This window comes from Maniola hyperantus, chromosome 20 (genome assembly GCF_902806685.2).
Source record: "Maniola hyperantus chromosome 20, iAphHyp1.2, whole genome shotgun sequence".
NCBI classification, from domain to species: Eukaryota; Metazoa; Arthropoda; class Insecta; order Lepidoptera; family Nymphalidae; genus Maniola; species Maniola hyperantus.
Genome location: NC_048555.1, coordinates 1,823,550 through 1,844,857, shown reverse-complemented (window position 1 = coordinate 1,844,857; position 21,308 = coordinate 1,823,550). Strand labels below are relative to the sequence as shown.

General features: G+C 40.5%; 2 protein-coding genes across 2 annotated transcripts; one reads left to right on the top strand and one right to left on the bottom strand.

The window, feature by feature from the left end:
* The first annotated feature begins 4,734 nt into the window (after nucleotides 1–4,734).
* Nucleotides 4,735–13,514, top strand: LOC138403747 (protein D2-like). Its single transcript, XM_069505501.1, has 5 exons — nucleotides 4,735–4,957; nucleotides 11,086–11,255; nucleotides 11,790–11,910; nucleotides 12,620–12,845; nucleotides 13,399–13,514. Exons 1-5 carry the CDS (start codon nucleotides 4,942–4,944, stop codon nucleotides 13,502–13,504), a joined length of 639 nt encoding a protein of 212 aa, XP_069361602.1. The 5' UTR covers nucleotides 4,735–4,941; the 3' UTR covers nucleotides 13,505–13,514.
* A 1,133-nt stretch (nucleotides 13,515–14,647) lies between these two features.
* LOC138403760 (protein D1-like) lies at nucleotides 14,648–21,044 on the bottom strand. The gene is made up of 4 exons (XM_069505543.1): nucleotides 20,892–21,044; nucleotides 20,339–20,459; nucleotides 16,923–17,136; nucleotides 14,648–14,813 (listed from the first exon to the last, which is right to left on the bottom strand). The coding sequence occupies exons 1-4, from the start codon at nucleotides 21,042–21,044 to the stop codon at nucleotides 14,648–14,650; spliced, it is 654 nt and encodes a 217-aa protein (XP_069361644.1).
* Between the last annotated feature and the right edge of the window lie 264 nt (nucleotides 21,045–21,308).

The following is a 21,308-nucleotide window of genomic DNA, read 5'->3' as shown; positions in this document are numbered from 1 at the left end:
ATCGTGCTTCAAGGAATATTATAAAAAAAGAATTAGCGAAATCCGTTCAGCTTTTCTCGAGATTTGGGATGAGCAACACATTTAGTGATTCATTTTTATATTATAGACTAGATGATGCCCATATTTCGTCCATGTGAATTTAAGTTTCCGAAATTCCTGTGGAGACTTTGATTTTGATTACTATTTATCCCAGAAAATCAAAGAGCTCCCACGTGATTTTTAAAATCTCACAGATAACGCAAGATAAGAAATCACGCAGATATTATATAAAAAACAAATCTGTAAGTAGGTACATCAGTTTTGGGCTTTATAAATGTCGCATCAATACTAAAACCTACGAGTTTTTCAAAATTCATTTCATGTACAGAAATCAATCGTCCAGTTAGAGTTTTATTGTACAAAAGATAAAACAATTACAATTGTAGGTATATTTAATTATTCAAACGATAAACAGTATGAATGAATTGCGCTAGTATCTAGGCAGGCATGAAACAATTAAAACAATCGAATAAAATAAATTTACATGAAAATTCAGTTAGGTACTTATTCTAATTTTTTTCCTCGAACCTATCAATTATTTATTAACTATAGATTATTCCTATCAATTATTTATTAACTGATATATTGGCCTCAAAAATGCCCATGACGCATTGTGGTAAACACAGAACGACCACACAGATGAATATAATTTAGTGGCTTTCGGGGTATTCAACCACAAGGCATTATGGTACAGTATGGCGCAACCTAACGCCGACTAAAACCGGTAGGGCGATTGTCTAAAACCTGCATCAATCATTATTACAATCTCAATTGTTCTGATTGGCTGAATTTGTGCGATTCTTGTTGCAACAATGCATTGTGGCCAATAGTGAGCGAGCATTAACCAATCGGAGATGATTGCGATCGTGACATTGTAGCTGTCAAACAACCGCGGTAGGGCCACTGGTATACACAAATGAAAGACAAACCTTATTGCTTGACGTTAAGATTTTAAACAAGAAGAACAGGGACTCGTGCTATCTCGCTCATAATTTGCACGTACAAAACATGGCGCGTAGGCAACAACCAATAGCGGACGGACGCGTGCTTTGATTGGCTGAGATATTTTCGCGCCATTTAAAAATAAGATATCTGCAAAGTTTGTACCTCTACACGCTACGCTAAGCGTACGAATTCAATTGAATACATAATATAAATCCAACAGGCCAAGTGCGAGTCAGACTCGCGCACCGAAGGTTCTGCACTACAGTTATATTTTTTCGACATTTTTTACGATATATCAAAAACTGTAATGCATTATAATGAATAAAAATCTGTTTCAGAATGGACAGGTAAAGCCCTTTCATATGATACCCCACTTGGTATAATCTTACTTTGAAAATTGAAAATACTAATTTTTGTTCATGAACACATTTTTTTGTGATGTAACCACAAATTCACGGTTTTCGGATTTATTCCTTAACTTGTGCTACCTACCTACATACCAAGTTTCATGATTCTAGGTCAACGGGAAGTACCCTATAGGTTTTCTTAACAGACACGACGGACAGACGGATAGACAGACAGACATCAAAGGTACGGAACCCTAAAAAGGACCCCTCACGCGCCATTTTAACTCTATGGGTCAACGATCATGTCAAGTACGGTTAAACTTTAAAATAAGGTCTAAAATCGTACTTTTGACATGAAAGAAGAAGGGTCATCTGTGACCCAGACCCGACAGTTACATACGTTTACGAATTTTATAGATAAACAGGCATTTTGTATTTTTTTTTTGTGTAACGCCTGAACAAAAACATAAGGCAATATTTTGGTGTTAGCCATTGATTTCAAATAAAAAATATATATAATTGAACTACATAAAAAGTAACAAAAAAAATGAGATATGTATCGTTTCTGTCGGGTCTGGGTTTTTTTTCTATGAGCGTGACCCTTCTCCTTTGACACTAAAAAGTAAAAATGGCGCGCGAGGAGTTTACGCGTATAATTTGACTCGACTTTGAGGTTGAATACGAGTGTACGAGTTTTGCGTATCTAGTTGTATATCTTTGGCCCTGACCTTGTAGGTTAAGCTTTAATTTATTGGTATTATAAAACAATTTAGATAAAGTTGAGTAGGTATGTGTTTTCGTCTATTTGCGATAGTTAGAAAAAAGGTAACTATTTGCATAATCTATAATAGGTAAATAGATATAAAATTAGTGAACTCACCTAAACTCTGATACACAAGGAAGAATTGAAGGTGAGTGTTTGTTGAAATAGGTTCGTAAATAAAATGTAATATAAATACAACGTTAGTTTAAGTATACGCAAAACCTGAAAGTAGTTTGTTCAGAACGATTGCAATCATTTTTACTACGGGTTATATTTTGACCAAAAAATATTTTATGATCCTGCAAGTTTGAACACCTAGTTGAATGACCGCATGCACCAGCTGATTCGAGCCGCGCAAGCGGGAGTGCCCACGATTGCCGGCAGCCGTCCCGTTCGCTCACAGCTGCTCGCTTGGGGTGACCATGTTTTTCTAGGACAAAGACTCAACACAAGCTTATAACTTCGTTTTTCATTACATATTTTTGAAGTTTTATATATATATTTTTATGAAAAAAATATTCGACACGTCGTGTTTCTAAAGTTCCTATCCAAACTAAAGTTGTATATAATATATCATCATCATCATGATTGACCCATCGCCGTCTAACTGAGCACGCATCTCTTCTCAGAATGAGAAGAGTACAAGTGAGCAGAGATCTAAGTTCCGCAAATTGCTAATTCGCGTGGCGCGTAATGAAATAAAAAGTCATATACACACGATATGCCAAATGAATTTTTTAATACTATTAACAGTAAGATGAAATTTTACGCCTATGAAACAAACTGACTGACAGAAAGGCTAGCCACACTTTAGACGCATTTTAGTACGAACTTGACTCGTGCGAATACGTACGGACAATCCAGACCTTCTAAGTACTATGGGAGACACACACACACTACTACATACATACACACACACACACACACACACGCACACGCATGCACACACACACAGTTCTACTCACTGCGCACTCTCTTAGGACTTGGAATGTTCGTGCGTGTTCGTATCTGTGTTCGCACGAATTAAGTTTGTACAAAACTCAATACTCGTCAAACCGTAACGCAAACGCCTTACGCGACTCCATTATGACTTCACTGTAATATTTAGCCAGAGTTCGTGTATATTTTCCAGTTATTTCTCGGTCCAGTCTCGCCAACATCACAATGAAACTGATACTAGCGTGTACAGCAGTTGTGCTGCTGTTGTCAGCAGTAGAGCTGGCGAGGCCGATGCGGCGTGGGCGGAATTCCATCGAACAGATCTACAGAGCCGCTAATATCACCCCCGTACCAGAACAGATGCTTAAAGTAAGAAACAAGCATTCATTAGACAATAAGTTTTGCTGTCTGCCAGTCACTGTTGTGACTGACGGTTAATGGCACTTTGAACGCGTATTCGTACGAATTTAACTCGACGATTGAGCAGCAGACAAAATGAGCTACTAAGTCACGGATGAGCATTATTTAAATGTGGGCTTAGGCCATACATTGCTATGAAAATAATATATTAAATATCATTTACAGGTAAGCTTTGGAGATCTTGTAGTAACTCCAGGAATGGAAATATGCCCTGTCGATGCAATGGAGATGCCCTGCATTGATTTTGACTACGAACCCGGTTGCTTCTACACGTTTATGGTGATAAGTATGTGATTATTTTAAAAGTTTTTAAGAGAAATCTTCTTTAGGAGCGTTGGGCAATTTTGTTTGGGCAAAAGTCGAGGCACCAACATACCTACAGTCGTATTTTTTCCACATTTTGCACGATAAATCAAAAACTATTATTTATGCATAAAAATAAATAAAAAGCTGTTTCAGAATATACAGGTAAATCCCTTTCATATGATACCCCACTTGGTACAGTTATCTTACTGTGAAAATTGAAAAAAATAATTATTTGTTCATAAACACATTTTTTTAAAGTTATGAAATCGGATTTATTCCTTTACTTGTGCTATAAGACCTACCTACCTGCCAAATATTATGATTCTAGGTCAACGGCAAGTACCGTATAGGTTTTCTTGACAGACACGACGAACAGATGGACAGACAGACAATAAAGTGATTCTAAAAGGGTTCATTTTTTCCTTTTGAGGTACGGAACCCTAAAAGTGTGTGTGTATGTACGTGAGTCTATATTTGTGTGTGAATATGCGTGTGTTGTGTGTGTATTTATACAGAATTCGTGTGATTCATTATATTATAGCTGTACCCGTAGTATAAGATTTTACGTCTCACCAAACGTTATTAGAACTCGAGAGTCGAAACACTTCCGCGTTATAGTAAACTGGATCTTAACTGCCTTGTTTTAAAGCTCAAGTTTGTCTACACATCTACAGCCAGCGCTCCAAGCGGAAATGTTTCCAAATTAAAATCAGTGGCATTGGATTTTTGACTTCAATTCAAGGCTCTTTAGGTCCATTTTACATTGATGTTAATTTGTTTCGATTCTCGAATTCTAGCAACGTTTGGTAAGACGTAAAATCTTATACTACGGGTACAGATGAGAATATATATTATTTCCAATATCGGATCTCACACTACATGCGATACTCGATAGGGAATAAAGAACATTTACATTTTTGCCGAGCGAAGCCGAAGTAAATAAAATAAAATAAAAGTTTTTATTTACAGGTCCCGACTGGCCGTTTCCAGACTCTGCTTTCCTAAGTCCGTCCATATTAGCGATGTATGTGAACTTGTACGGCGATTCAGAATCGGGTATAGTGATTGATGATTCTTGTGAGATAGCGACCTGGATCGGACCGTGCCCTCCTCCCGGCAGCGGCTCACACCGATACCTTATATACGTGTATAAACAAAAAAATGGGATGATTGATACCACTGATGAGGAAATTCTCAGGTAAGCCAATCTTTAAGTAACTGATCTATAATACCTAATCTATCCTAATATTCTTTTAAAAAAAATAGCCTCAATAGCTCAACGGTTAAAGGTGTGGATTGAAATTCGAAAGTTCGCCGGTTCAAACCTCACCCGTTGCACTATTGTCGAACCTACTCCTAGCACAAGCTTCACGCTTAATTGGAGAGGAAAGGGGAATCTTAGTCAAGGGCCATGGGCCATGGCTAATATTCTTAAAAAAAAAAACAAAAAAAGAAAAATCTATCCAGGGAAAGAAGCCAGTATAGCGCTCTCTCTGTTATAAATCCCATACAAATGACTGAGATAAAATACTCAGTGGAGCTCCTACTGAGATTTTTTGGTCACCAACCAATCACAAAGGAAACTATGTTTTCGAATTGAATTTCGAATATTTTTGAAAACATTTTTGAATTGAATTTAGAATGTTTTTTGAAAACATGTTTGTGAGTGGTTGGTGACTCAAAATGGTTATGAACTAAGAGCCAGCGCCTGCCAGACTTTCGTTATTTTATAAAAGTTTATCTGCGTATTGTCCCCAACACTGGGAGGAATGGTTGTTTGAATCATGGTGGTTTTGGGAGTTAACAGTAATCATAATGATCAACTTATCGCCGGCTCACTACAGAGCACGGGTCTCCTCTCAGAGTGAGAAGGGTTTTGGCCATAGTCTACCACGCTGGCCATGTGCGGATTGGTAGACATCACTTTTGAGAACATTATGAAGAACTCTCAGGCATGTAGGTTTCCAGTTTCCACACGATGTTTTCCTTCACAGTTAAAGCAAGTGATATTTAATTAATTAAAACACACATAACTCCGAAAAGTTAGAGGTGCGTGCCCGGGAATCAAACTCCCGACCTCCGATTAGAAGGCAGACGTCCTAACCACTAGGCTATCACAGCTTATTATAGCTTCTCTTACTTAATCCCATATGAATGACTGAGAAAAAAATCTCAGTGGTTGCTAATAGAGAGAGATCCAGCGCGTGCCAGATCTTCGTTATTTTATAATAGCTATCTGGATGCCAAACAGCCCGATCCGTCCAGTAGTTTAAGCTGTGCGTTGATACAATACTCTGTATAATTGATTATGACCAATTTATTGACTGTGTCATTGGATGATGGGCCAGAATGATCTTTGGATTTTTGGCCAAAGTAGGTACATATAACACAGCCAACATAATAACCTTGATTTCTGTTAACAGTTTCCAAGTTTATCGTGATATCTTTTTGACTGATGACTTCGTGGACACCTACGAGCTCTCTGGTCCAGTCGCCGGATGCTTCTTTAATTCCACGTATCCTATATAACAATATAAAGCTTGATTTTCAAGATTTTCGTTTTTTATTCTTTTCCCCATCTCTGAAAATCATCCACTTGCTCGGAAACGGCTACTTTACTGAAGAAAGGATTTCATAACACAGGACTGTTATTGGGCCTTTTTACATTATGGAGAACTCTCAGGCATGCAGGTTTCCTCACGGTGTTTTCCTTCACCGTTAAAGCACGCACATAACTCCGAAAAGTTAGAGGTGCGTGCCTACTAAATAAATGAGATTAATGATGATATTTAGTGGTAGATAACTCGTTTAATGATATGTCCAAAATGTTAAATGCAAAGTAAATAAAGACATTTACTACAAAATCTTTATATTAAATATGGTCAAAAAAGGGAAATACCGTTTGTATGTTGCTTAGATTTTTTTCTATTATCCTTAAAAATATCACTGGAGAGGGTTATCTTAGTTTATTAGATTAAACATGGAAAGGGTGCTTTTTTATCACAACGTATAAACGGATATCAGGCAGATGTCTTCTTCTACGTCGAAGTTTTTTCAGAGTAAAAAAAGACATCTACATTATTTCAGTAAAACAGCGATATAGTGATAAAACTTGTTATACAATCAATAAAGAAGGTTATTTTTATGCATCATAGAAAATTTCATGTTAATCGGTCTGTAACTCTCAAAATGGTGACAAGTTTTTACTAAATGTGCTCTCCTGTAAAATTGCGATTTTGTAGATGTCTTCTACTTTGCTGCCATCGATATGTTGGTACCATATTCTGTATCATTTTGTTGCGATGGTACTTTAAGTTTTAAAGTATATACCTACCCATTATAAACTATCATAATATTATGTACTATTAGAAATTAAAAATGTATATATTAGCTATACTTACTGTCATGGGCGTACCCAGGGGGGGCAGCTGTAAATTTTTTTGTAAATATATCAAAAATTTCGCGCTCGCTTACTGCTTTATGTTGCTTACTGACCTCAACTTTGTGAATTTAGGTTTTTAAAAATCTGATGCATATTTCTGAATAGTACCTACCAAGATGAGCTGTGAAAAGGTAACCATAGATAGACAGACAAATACACAGTCGCATTCATAATATTAAAGAATAATATGTGTACCTACATTATTTTGTACTAAATATTATATCAAAAACTTTTTTACTAGCTGATGCCCGCGACTTCGTCCGCGTGGAATCAGGTTTTTAAAAGTCCCGTGGGAGCTCTTTGATTTTCCGGGATAAAGATCGGCTATAATTATAATATAAAAATAATATGGGCTTGGTTTGCTCAGTGTACGTAGGTACATAGAAAATTGTTAACGCTATGGGCGATTCTTTTTAATTTATGTTCATTTATTTGACTAACTAGGTGCTAATAAAAAAATCTGATTTGCCCCCCCCTGGCCCAGAACCTGGGTACGCCCATGCTTACTGTATTGTATATTGTATTTATTGTGCGCTCGTCCAAGATGCAATTGTGTATAATTATTTAAGTAGGTTCTATAAAATAGCTTGTAAGTTCCATAATTTTCCATTATGGAACAATAAAATAATGTCTTAAACCAGAAGATTATGATTTTTTTATAATAAAGAAGTAATAGGTAGGTAATTCTAATTAGTATTATATGTGTGAGTGATGCAATGTAATTATCTTGAGCCCGTGTAACTTTGACACTACATAATTTTTACTTATAATTCGACACTGACCTTGAAGATTTGACTTCAATTTCTATTCAAAAACTTAGATAAAGTAGTCTAAGTGTTTTCGACATTTGTTATCAATCTATAAAAAAAACCGGCTAAGTGCGAATCAGACTCGCGCACTGAGGGTTCCGTACTACAATTGTATTTTATCGACATTTGGCACCATAAATCAAAAACTACTTACTAGATCTCGATCAAACCAATTTTCGGTGGAAGTTTGCATGGTAATGTACCTATATTTTTTTGGTTTTATCATTCTCTTATTTTAGAAGGTACAGGAGGGGACACACATTTTACCAATTTTAAAGTGTCTCTCGCGCAAACTATTTAGTTTAGAAAAAAATGATATTAGAAACCTCTATATCATTTTTGAAAACCTATCTATACATACCCCACACGTATGGGTTTGATGAAAATTTTTTTTTTGAGTTTCAGTTCTAAGTAGGTATGGGAAACCCCCAAAATCTATTGTTTTTTATTTATTTTTGTGTAAAAATGTTAATGCGGTTCACAGAATACATCTACAACAGTATAGCTCTGTGACGAAGCTGGGCTGAGGGCTCGAACCTCGGCCGCTTCGCACAATCCCCACGCAGCCAGGCCTTCCTGGGCTACGTGGAGTTTCTGTCCTACAGGACCTAGGGTAACCAGGGAGATGGAATAAAACAGGAATTGCACATCGAACACACGGGTCTTTAATTATCTAGGCTTACAGGCTACTTACATTCGGTTCTATTTACTCTAATATATATATATATAATATAATAATAATAGCTCTCTGAGCCGCCGAACACCTAACCCTCTTTCCGGCGAGGTCGGCGAAATAACGATACTATTAAATATCGGGGAACGAACGAATCAGAAGGCCGCGCGGTGATGACACTTGGTACCGAACGCGAATTGATACGGCGTGACGGAACCCGGGGACGGATCGGTGGCCAGGTCGTTGGAGCTCCACGGGTGTCGCACCAACGAGCCTAGGCACCTGGGGCAGCCACCTGGCAGCCTGGCGTCGAACGAAATGGGGGAAACCAAATACGTCCTTACACGAGCCCGATTCCAGGCGACTGAGCCGCGGCACGTTGTTTCGGATTGACTATGCTGCGTAGGCCCTACTGGCCGCTACAGCGTCACCGGTTGGCGAGCGTGAAGCTCCGCCTGGCGGTGAGCCCTAGGGCTCGAAGAAATAATTCGAGAGGTCGGGGGGCAACGTCCTCCTAAGGGCGCCTCCTGTGAGGGTCGGACCATGGAGGATGACGTTGGGATGGGACATGGGATGAGCCGCGGCACGCTGCCGCCGGGCTATTTATCTTGCCCAGGGGGGTGGTCGGGTATGCGGGGTGCAGCCTTGCACTATCGGTGATGGATGTACTTGTGTGAGCCTGGGTCCCTCCGACCCCGCGCCTGCGCCACCCCCTCTGTCGCGCGTCGCCCCTGCGGCGCACAACCAGTAGGGTGATTCTCTAACTCTGTGTCTAACACTGAACGATAGCCACCGAGCTCATTTTTTAATCCGTTGAAGGTTTTCTACGAAAAAATATTTTGCTACCCCCCCAGTAAAGCAGCAATGTAGAACCAACCAACCTCGGTGGCTATTATTTTGTGTTAGACACTAAGTTAGCGAATCACCTAGCTGGGCCTCCGGGACGGTGCGTCACATCCGTACCTTTATATAAATGCGAAAGTGTGTTTGTTTGTTGGTTTATTGGTTTGTTGGTTTATTGGTTTGTTGGTTTGTCCGTCAATCACGTCGCAACGGTGCAAGGGATTGACGTGATTTTTTGAATGGTTATAGATAAAGACGAGAGTGATATAGGCTACTTTTTATCCCGGAAAGTCAAAGAGTTCCCACGGGATTTTTAAAAAACTAATTCCACGCGGACGAAGTCGCGGGAGTCAGCTAGTCTCTTATAATTTCGGAAAAAGTGTCTATGTGACATACGGACGGACAGACAGACAGACATCACGACTCTATAAGGGTTCCGTTTTTTGCCATTTGGCTACGGAACCCTAAAAATAAATCGATTGTTATTTGCATAAGCTGGGTAATTAGGTATAAAATGAGTGAACTTAACTAAATTTTCATAAGCAAGGAAGAATTGACGGTGAGTGTTTGTTGAAATAGTTTCGGAAATATCCATACTTACTAATATTATAAATGCGAAAGTGTGTCTGTCTGTTTGTCTCTCTGTCTGTCTGTCTGCTAGCTTTTCACGGCTCAAACGTTCAACCGATTTTTACGAAATTTGGTAAGTACAGAGATAGCTTGCATCCCGGGGAAGGACATTAGGCTACTTTTTATCCCGGAAAATTAAAGTGTTCGCACGTATTCAATAACCTAAATCCACGCGGACGAAATCGCGGGCATCATCTACTTAGTAATACATAAGTATCAAATAATTACGGTTCCGTACCTCAAAAGGAAAAAAGAACCCTATAAGGGTTCTTGTTGACTTTGTTGTCTGTCTGTCGGTCTGTCAAGAAACCTACAGGGTACTTCCCGTTGACCTAGAATTATGAAAGGCAGGCAAGTAGGTCTTATAGCAGAAATTAGGAGAAAAATCCGAAAACCGTGAATTTGTGGTTACATCACACAAAAAAAATTAAACTGTGGTCATGAACTAAAAATTATTATTTTCAATTTTCGAAGTATGATTTCTATATCAAATGGGGTATCACATGAAAGGGCTTTATCTGTGCATTCTAAAACAGATTTTTATTTATTTTTATGTATCATAGTTTTTGAATTATCGTGCAACATGTCGAAATAATATAACCCTCATTGCGCGAGCCTGACTTGCACTCGGCCGGTTTTTTTTGATTGCCAGAGATATGAAAGAACAGCTCAAATAGCTGGGTCTAGAAACTTGAGATTTTGAACGTACAGGCTTTCTCTATAACTTAGACCTTATATAACTTTATAATAGAATAGAATAGAATATGTATTATTCAAGTAAACTTTTTACAAGTGCTTATGAACCGTCAGATAGTTTTAATTTACCACTGGTTCGGAATGCCGTTCCTACCGAGAAGAACCAGCAAGAAACTCGGCGGTTGCTCTTTTTAATTTTTCATTCGGTAAAAGAGTTCGTGTACCTTTTTCAGTCATTATTGGGTCCAGTCTTGCCGACATCACAATGAAACTGATACTAGCTTGTATGGCAGTGGTGCTGCTGTCGTCAGCAGTAGAGCTGGCGAGGCCGATGCGGCGTCAGAGGAAATCCATCGCCCAGATCTATGGTGATATCACTCCCGTACCAGAACAGATACTTGAAGTAAGAAACAAGCATTCAGTAGGCGATAGGTCCTGCTGTCAATTTTGCCACAGTCACTGCAGGTAGTCTCTGCAGTCTCTGGACTCTGTTGCAGGTCACTGCTGTGACTGATGGATAGCCTGCAGTCACCTGCAGTCTAATGACATAGCTGTTTTATTTTTATTTTTAACGACGTCTCTCCGTCACTTAGCCTTTACCGAGCCTAAAATTGGAGTCAAATACCCAATTGCGGGTTTATAAGTCATGCATTCATCACGTTTTTTTTTTAAAGAATATTAGCCTTGTTAAATGACTAATATTCCCCTTTCCTCTCCAACTAAGCGTCAGGCTTGTGCTAGGAGTAGGTACGACTATAGTGCAACGGGCGGGGTTTGAACCATCGACCTTTTGGTTTTCAGTCCACTCCTTTACCGGTTGAGCGATTGAGGCTCTAAATAGCTCAACCGGTAACTCATTATCAACCAGTTCGTCCAATGCTGGACGAAGGTCTCTTGTAGGTCATGGATTGGTATCAAAATATTATATTATTTACAGGTAAGCTTTGGAGATCTTGTAGTAACTCCAGGCATGGAAGTTCGCCCTGGAGATGCAATGGAGATGCCCTGTATTGATTTTGATTACGATCCTGGTTGCTACTACACGTTTATGGAGATTAGTACGTGATTAAAGTTTTTTTATTTTAATTTGGATACAAGTCGACCCTTGATAGTGATCTCAGTGTAAGATGAAAGCGGGCTAACTTGAAAGGGGTATGAAAGTTTATATTAAACCTATACCCCTAAGCGACTTCGAGTGCGAAGCTTAAAGTCCTCACTTACTGACTGGCTCATCAACGCTTAGCCCAAACTTTTAGAGCTAAAACTTAGAGCTTCCGTTTATAATAGAGCTAAAACTTAGAGCTTCCCTTTATAATAGAGCTAAAACTTTAGAGCTTCCCTTTGTAATATAGACAAGGAAAAAAGCCGGATATTTCGAAATTTCCAAGGAATAAAGAATGAAGAGGATTTATATTTTTGCCAAGAGAACCAATCAATCAATCAATATCCTGACTAACTCTTTCACTGACTGATTAACGCTCAGTCCAAATCCTTGGATTTAGAACGCCAAAACTTTACAGAGATATCCAGCCTTATTCCTTGTCTATATTAGAAGTTCCCTATAATATAGAAAAAGAATAAGGCTGGATATCTCGAATTTGCCACACAAACTCCTATATTTGCCGCGCCGCGTCGCGCATCCCAGCACAAGTGCGTTGCGTTGACACATTTAAGCTGGATATTTCAAAATTCCCACGGGATAGGGAATGAATAAGTAGGATTTATATTTAAGCCAAAATAAAATAAAATAAACATTTTTCTTTACAGGTCACACCTGGCCTTATCCAAAAGATCCTTTCCTAAGTCCATCCGTATTAGCGATGTATGTGAACATGTATGGTGACTCAGACATGGGTATATCCATGAGTGATTCTTGTGAGATAGCGTCCTATGTTCCACCGTGTCCTCCTCCCGGCAGTGGCTCACACCAATACCTCATGTATGTGTATAAACAAAAAGGGGTTATTGATACCACTAATGAAGAACTTCTCAGGTAAGCCAATCAGATACACCCATTACTATAAGTCCCGCAAATTGCTAATGCTCGTGGACGCCGTTTTAGTGACGTCAGCACTAGACTGAAGTGCCATCAGGTATATTTTTATTTCGACTGACGTCAAAATGACGTCATTTCGATGGTTCCAGCGCAATAGCAATTTGCGGGACTTATACCCATAATAATATTATCACACCTAATATTGTGTGTATATTGTGTGTGTACAACGTACGCAAAAACACTAAACAGTTCAAACATCAACATTACAAACAGCCAAATGGCTGTTTGGAATGGAGATAGCTTATACTCTCTGACTTAGTATATAGGCTGATTTTTATCCCGAAAAAACAAAGAGTTTCTCACGGCTTATTGGTCAAAGGCGCTCAGGGCGCGATACTGGCGATACCTAGTGAGGCGAAAGTAAAAGGTTCCGATCTTAGTACCGTATTTTTACTCTAAGGTTCCAATCCTTCCGGTTCCCTAATTTTTTAAGGTGTCTAATTTTTTTTTTAATTATTTAGAGTGATGTAACATTGATTTCTGTTTACAGTTACCAAATTAATCGATCTGTCTTCTCGCTTGATGACTTCGCGAAAACCTATAAGCTCTCCGGTCCAGTCGCTGGATGCTTTTTTAATTCCACGTATCCTGTATAATAATAAAGCTTGATTTTTAAGATTTTCCGTTTTTCATTCCTTTCTGCCTCCCTGAAGATTATCTGCCGAATACAAGACCTTTATCCAACTTTAGCAGCTTATAAGTTGTCTAAATATATAAAAGGAAAAGGTGAATGACTGATCTATCAACGCACAGCTCAAACTACACGAAGATAGCCATTATGACGTAGGCATCCGCTAAGAACGGATTTTTGAAAATTCAACCCCTAAGGAGGTAAAATAGGGGTTTGAAATGTGTGTAGTTGACGCGGACGAAGTCGCGAGCATAAGCTAGTAAACTAATTAGCTAGTAGGCAATGGTAAAAAAACTGAATCTGATGACATTCTAAAGTTTAGAGCATTTGCATATTTTTCTCACAAAAGTACATAAAAAGGTCAGACAAACTTAATTAACAGCCGTACTCAGAGTCGCTAGAAAATTAGAGTAGAAAATTCGTAGACAAAATTTTCCAGTGTGGCGCATGCTAGGCCGGCTTATTTTTGAGGCTATTGAGGTAACATCAATTAATATTATGGATTAAAAAAATACCAATTATACACCTTTTATTTATAACAAACACGTGCTGGTACGTGCTGGCTCATAGGGTTGACTCACACTGGCGCAGAGTCGAAGCGACGCGACGCGTCATGTTTTTCCGCCTACAGCATATTCATTTCTATTGTTCTATTATTTAAGTACAAACGAGATGGACAAAATTTGCTACAGGCTGAACTATGCCTATCACATACTTAATGCCACGACTGAAAAACAACATGCGACTTTTATTTTCTGAAAAAAGAAGATTTTTACTATTAAATGGCACATATATCTCTGTACATTCTGGGGCACACCTCCATACAATTTTTGTCCATCTCCGTGCTATGTAAATATGAAGGTGCGCGTCGACGCGCGCATTCGGGCTTCGACGCGCGGCTGTACTCGGGCGCAGTGACGCGTGAGACGCCAACCACAACGGAAAATATACGACGATTTAGTACAGAAATATGAATGAAACGAGCATTGTCGCTCACAGACGCGCGTCGCCGTGCGAAGGCGCGCGTTGCGCTGGAAAACATGACGCGTCGCGTCGCTCCGACTCTGCGCCAGTGTGAGTTGACCCTTATTTCGTTATGTCTATTGGTTTAACAACTACAGCAGTTGTAGTTGCAGACGCCGCCGCACGACCCGCCCGAGTCGGGCCGACACACGGTCAACTCAGTGAGGTAGAAGTTTCCGGCTATGGGGTTGCCGATCCGATTGTCCTTCAGGTATGCAGTGTGGTTGAACTGGGTTATATTCGTTACGACTCTGTGGAACACCAAAAGCTTTTCAATCATCATCATCATCATCATCATCATCATCATCATCATCATCATCATCATCATCATCATCATCATCATCATCATCATCATCAACCAATAGACGTCCACTGCTGGACATAGGTCTCTTGTAGGGACTTCCACACGCCACGGTCTTGCGCCGCCTGGATCCAGCGGCTCCCTGCGACTGGGCTGATGTCGTCCGTCCACCTAGTGGGGGGTCTTCCAACGCTGCGTCTTCCAGTGCGAGGTCGCCATTCCAGCACCTTGGGACCCCAACGTCTATCGGTTGCACGAATTATGTGCCCTGCCCATTGCCACTTCAGCTTCGCAACCCGTTGAGCTATGTCGGTTACTCTAGTTCTCCTACGGATCTCCTCATTCCTGATTTGATCACGTAGAGAAACTCCAAGCATAGCTCTCTCCATCGCCCGCTGAGTGACTCTGAGCTTTCTTATGAGGCCTATAGTTAGCGAAAATGTCTCGGATCCATATGTCATCACTGGCAACACGCACTGTTCGAAGACTTTGGTCTTCAAGCACTGAGGAATTTTGGACAAGAAGACATCTCGAAGCTTCCTGAACGCTGCCCAACCGAGTTGGATTCGAGGGCGTAGCTTTTCAATACATAAACTTTATTAATTACTAGATGACGCCCGCGACTTCGTCCGCGTGGATTTAGGTTTTAAAAAATCTCGTGGGAACCCATTGATTTTCCGGGATAAAAAGTAGCCTATGTCCTTCCCTGGGATGCAACCTATATCTGTACCAAATTTCGTCAAAATAGGTTGAACGGATGGGCCGTGAAAGGCTAGCAGACAGACAGGCAGATAGATTGACAGACACACTTTCGTATTTATTTATAATACCTATATTAGTATGGATTAGGTACAGAGGTTGAATCCCGGAAATTAACAAAGGTAACTTTTATCCCGGAAAATCAAAGAGTTCCCACGGGATTTTTAAAAGACCTCAATCCACGCGGGCGGTCGCGGGCATCTAAATATATAAAAGGGAAAACTGACTGACTTATCTGTCAACGCACAGCTCCAACTACTGGATGGATCGGAGTGAAAGGCATGCATATATTATAGCTATTTTGACGTAGACATTCGCTAAGGAAGGATTTTTGAAAATTCTACCCCAAAAGGGGTGAAATAGGGGTTTGATATTTGTGTAGTCCACATGGATGAAGTCGCGGGCATCATCTAGTACATATAAAGAAAAAACCAGTCAAGTGCGAGTCAGGCTCGCGCAACGAGGGTTCCGTACTACAGTCGTATTTTTTCGACATTTTGTAGGATAATTTAAAAACTATGATGCATAAAAATAAATAAAAATCTGTTTTAGAATGCACAGGTGAAGACCTTTCATATGATACCCCACGCCCTTTCATATGGTACGGCCACTTGGTATAGTAATCTTACTTCGAAAATTAAAAATACTAATTATGAGTTCATGACCAGGATTTTTTTTTGTGTGATGTAACCACAAATTCACGGTTTTCAGATTTTTCCCCGAATATCTGCTATAAGACCTACCTACCTGCCAAATTTCATGACTCTAGGTCAACGGGAAGTACCCTGTAGGTGTAGAGGTGCAACCTCTACCGTTACTTGGCTGGCAGCTATTAGGAAAACTTCGCAGCTGCCACACAACAATATTCAAATTTGGAACGCAGCGGAGAATCCTCCTGGTCACGCACGTTACAAGATTCCACATTCCCTATCATCCGCTCGTCACGTCAACATCTTCTACCATTGTATTATATAAAGCTCGCGAGCCCGTCTGTATTGTACATAACATATCAATTGTAAAGTGTAAAATAAACATCATTATATGTAGCTGGTTCTTCATTGCACCAACCCTTCAGCTACATAATTGGTGACCCCGACGTGATCAGGAGGATTCTCTACTGCGTTCCAAATTTGAATATTGTTGTGTGGCAGCTGCGAAGTTTTCCTAATAGCTGCCAGCCAAGTTACGGTAGAGGTTGCACCTCTACATAGGTTTCTTGACAGACAGACAGACAGTCAGACCTATTAGGCTTCCTTTTTCCTTTTGAGGTACGAAACCACCGAAACCCTAAAAATCTTACTCGGTGAGTGATTGTGTGTTAACAGTGATCCTCCTGGGTTGCCGGTACACGACGCATGCGTTCCGGGTGGCCCCGGAGCCCGGGATCGGCAGCGCGGGCTTGAAGCCAGACAGCAGGTCTCCGTCTTCCACACTGTCCCCGGGTATATTCACCGCTAAGAAAAGCAGGGCCGATAACTCGTACGTTCTGTTCTTGTAGTAACCTATGTCAGGATCTGTAAAATGAAAATGAAAATGAAAATCTTTTTTATTCGTATAAACTTTTACAAGTGCTTACGAATAGTCGGATGCATCTACCACTGGTTCGGAATGCCTTTCCTGCCGAGAAGAACCAGCAAGAAACTCGGCGGTTGCTCTTTTCAAATATTTGATATAGGTACAAAATTATGCCATGTATAAAATAATATTTGCAGTCTTGTGCGTTGCTGGAACGAGCTGCAGGTCAAATCCACGCTCTTTTATCATTTAGATAATCTTCAATAGGCTACTTGACTCATATCTAATTTCGTCCAATAAATGATTATTTATTATAGTATTTTGCTTAAGACAACGAAATATATCAATAACAATTATTAAAAACGCAGGATGGATATATAAATCCAATTAAAAAATATACAGTTTTTATTTTTATTTGAAACGCAGAAAACGCTGTCAGCCATGATGTGACGTCATTAAATATGTAAACAAAGAAATGTCATCCCGATGTGACGCGGGGACTAACGTAGTATCCATATATATAAAATTTAGAGTCGTGACTAACTTATATATCAACGCACAGCCTAAACATCTAAACAGCTGATCCTAGATACATGAAATTTGGTGGGTGTGTTCTTTGTAGGTAAAGAGAAGGTATCCACTAGGAAAGGATTTTTTGAAATTCCACCTCTGAGTGGGTTAAATGGAGGTTTGAAATTAATGAAGTCCACGCGGGCGAAGTCACGAGCATAAGCTAGTTTTTATATATTTCTAAAAACTCATAGTAAACGTAAAAAATTATCGTTTTCTCTTTATAAATTGAATAAGTTATTAAGTAAGACTTACAACAAAGTGATCTTTGCAAAAATAAATTTGGGTTGAAGTCGTTAGTCATATTATAGGATCCCTTTAAGCAAGTCTTCGCGTGTTACGTATATTTATTTCACTGGGCACTCTAATCCACAACTTTCCTGTGGTCTTTATCGATGCGTTTTTTACATTCTCGGATGATACAATAACAATAATTACTATATTTTTCATGTAAACTAGTATAATAGAAGTCATGTTTATTAACTTTGCGAGGTTATGCTGTTGTTTACAAATGCATGACGTCAGAGCACAGATAATCTATCGGCCAAACATGGCCGACAGTGTTTTCACCTGTCTAAGAAAAATATATTTTTAAATTAAAGTTTTATGGTTTTTAGGGCGCAAAAAAATATAGTGTTAATTTTTTTGATATAATAGGACAAATATTAACCATTTAAGACCAACTTTAAAAAAGTGTCAAGTAGCCTATTGTGTAATATGCTTTTTTCAGGAGCATATTTTTAATAGATTTTTTAAACTTGTGCAAAGGTAAGTCCAAAATAGTTTGCGGGATTTTATTATAAAAGGTAATACCAATACCCACAAATGACTTTTGGACTTTCCTGAGGCGGAAGGCAGGAGCTGCAAGTTTGTCTCTGTGAAACATTTATCTAAATATATAAAAGGAAAAGGTGACTGACTGACTGACTGACTGACTGATCTATCAACGCACAGCTCAAACTACTGGACGGATCGGGCTGAAATTTGGCATGCAGATAACTATTATGACGTAGGCATCCGCTAAGAAAGGGTGGTTGAAAATTCAACCCTTAAGGGGGTGACATAGGGATTTGAAATTTGTGTAGTCCACGCGGACGAAGTCGCGAGCATAAGCTAGTCTATATATATAAAAGGAAAAGGTGACTGACTGACTGACTGACTGAATGACTGACTGACTGACTGACTGACTGATCTATCAACGCACAGCTCAAACTACTGGACGGATCGGGCTGAAATTTGGCATGCAGATAGCTATTATGACGTAGGCATCCGCTAAGAAAGGATTTTTGAAAATTCAAGTCCTAAGGGGGTTAAATAGGGGTTTGAAATTTTGTAGTCCACGCGGACGAAGTCGCGAGCATAAGCTAGTATGGTATACGACCCGCCCCGGCTTTGCATTACTATCAAGATGCACATAGTTAGTGCACCTCGGACATGCGACGGGGGACCTCGTGAGTGGTGGAGGTGGAGGGTCCGCCTCGGCGCACGTCGCTGGCTGGGACGCGGTTGTTTTTTTTTTATTTTTTTTTATTCAGATACAAGTTAGCCCTTGACTGCAATCTCACCTGGTGGTAACTGACGATGCAGTCTAAGATGATACCGGGCTAACCTGGAAGGGGTATGGCAGTTTTTATTAAAACCCATAGGTACCCCTTTGGTTTCTACACGGCATCGTACCGGAACGCTAAATCGCTTGGCGGCGCGGCTTTGCCGGTAGGGTGGTAACTAGCCACGGCCGAAGCCTCCCACCAGACCAGACCAGAAATTTAGAAATTATAAAATTCCAAACCCCTGCCAGGAATCGAACCCGGGACCTCCCACTATTAAGACCACAGCGCTCACCACTGCGCCAGGGAGGTGATTGCTTCGGCGTTCCCGTGACCCAGTCGCCAAGCGACGCGCAGGAGCGCCGCTGCCCGCTGGGTTTTAGTGGGTATACGGGCTCGCTTACACCTAATCCGTTATCGGCCGATCTTTACTCGGGCGTCGTCGGCCAAACTCGGCCGATCAAATCAAACGTATGTAAAAGAATGCGTGCGCGTACACTACTGCAACCGTCATCGCCCGTTAACTCCCGATGACGGCCGATCAACCGCCGAGTCCGAACTTGTTGGGATTTCTCGCCAGTCTGCCGGCGACTATAGAGCAAACTGCATGAGTTTGATTTAATTATTCCGTCTTTGTTCTGTTGTTTCGTGAGTAAATTGTATTCTGTGATTGTTTTCGTCAATTTTGTTTATTACCTAAACGTGTTACTATGGATATTGAAAAATTAATTAGTTGTGTTTATAATAGACCAACTCTGTGGGATAAACATTCAAAAAATTACAATAATCGAGATGTTTCGAAACGGCTATGGGCTGAAGTTGCGTCGGAAATGGATATGGCGGTTGCAGACATCAACGTCCAATGTCGGCACGTGTGTAAGCACATGCACGTCCGAATTACTCGTCCGAGTAGTTCCGTCCGCCATCGGCCGACAAAGTCGGTTTTGGTGTACGCTACCGGTCCCCTCTCGGCCGCTAAGTCCGGCAGTTGGTTGGCTGGCCGGTTAGCTGGCTGGCTTCCAGGAGGGGGATGCGTACACGCATTTCCCAGCGTTTAAAAAAAAAGGCTATGTTGTGTACTTACTGATACACATCAACGTGTACAGCGACCTGGAGCTTGCTTCGTAGGCCAGGAACGGGTAGATGATCGTGTCAAATGGACACAAGTTAGTTCCTAACATGACCTCACGAGATCCAAATCGCATCTGAAAGTAAAAACTGAACGTGTATATTATGCAAGTTTAAAATGACCACTGGGGAGATTTAAATAAAACAAATAAATACTTAGTTAAATATTCTTTTAGTACGAAACACAACAAAAACACATACAGAAAAAAGCCCTAAAACGTAGCCATAAAAGTACGGCTTTCCACGCATCTGAAAACCACCGCCATTATACATTACTAGCTTATGCTCGCGAATTCGTCCACGTGGACTAGGTACATACATTTCAAACCCCTATTTCACCCCCTTAGGGGTTGAGTTTTCAAAAATCGTTTCTTAGCAGATGCCTACCGCCTACATCATGTCGTCTGCTAGCCTTTCACGGCCCATCCGTTCCACCGATTTTTATGAAAGGGGATAACGGGGAAGGTCATAAGCGGCACACCATACGAGGACAAGCATAACGAACTTACACTAAGTAGCTCAGACAGCAGAGCGTCTAAAGCGTTGCCCAGCGCGAAGTCAGTGAACGCTTGCCTTATGTCCAACTCCTCAGGGATGACTGCGCCAAGCACGCGGGCCGGCGACACCAGTGCGAACGCCGCACACCACACAAGGACAAGCATAACGAACTTACACTAAGTAGCTCAGACAGCAGAGCGTCTAAAGCGTTGCCCAGCGCGAAGTCAGTGAACGCTTGCCTTACGTCCAACTCCTCAGGGATGACTGCGCCAAGCACGCGGGCCGGCGACACCAGTGCGAACGCCGCACACCACACAAGGACAAGCATAACGAACTTACACTAAGTAGCTCAGACAGCAGAGCGTCTAAAGCGTTGCCCAGCGCGAAGTCAGTGAACGCTTGCCTTACGTCCAACTCCTCAGGGATGA

Coding starts and splice junctions, on each gene's coding strand:
- LOC138403747 (XM_069505501.1), top strand. Junction 11,256..11,789: donor TACCAGAACAGATACTTGAA/GTAAGAAACAAG, acceptor TATTATTTACAG/GTAAGCTTTGGAGATCTTGT. Junction 11,911..12,619: donor CTACACGTTTATGGAGATTA/GTACGTGATTAA, acceptor TTTTCTTTACAG/GTCACACCTGGCCTTATCCA.
- LOC138403760 (XM_069505543.1), bottom strand. CDS start 21,044: ATGCTTGTCCTTGTGTGGTGTGCGGCGTTCGCACTGGTGTCGCCGGCC. Junction 20,460..20,891: donor TGCTGTCTGAGCTACTTAGT/GTAAGTTCGTTA, acceptor TTTTACTTTCAG/ATGCGATTTGGATCTCGTGA. Junction 14,814..16,922: donor AACACACAATCACTCACCGA/GTAAGATTTTTA, acceptor GGTGTTCCACAG/AGTCGTAACGAATATAACCC.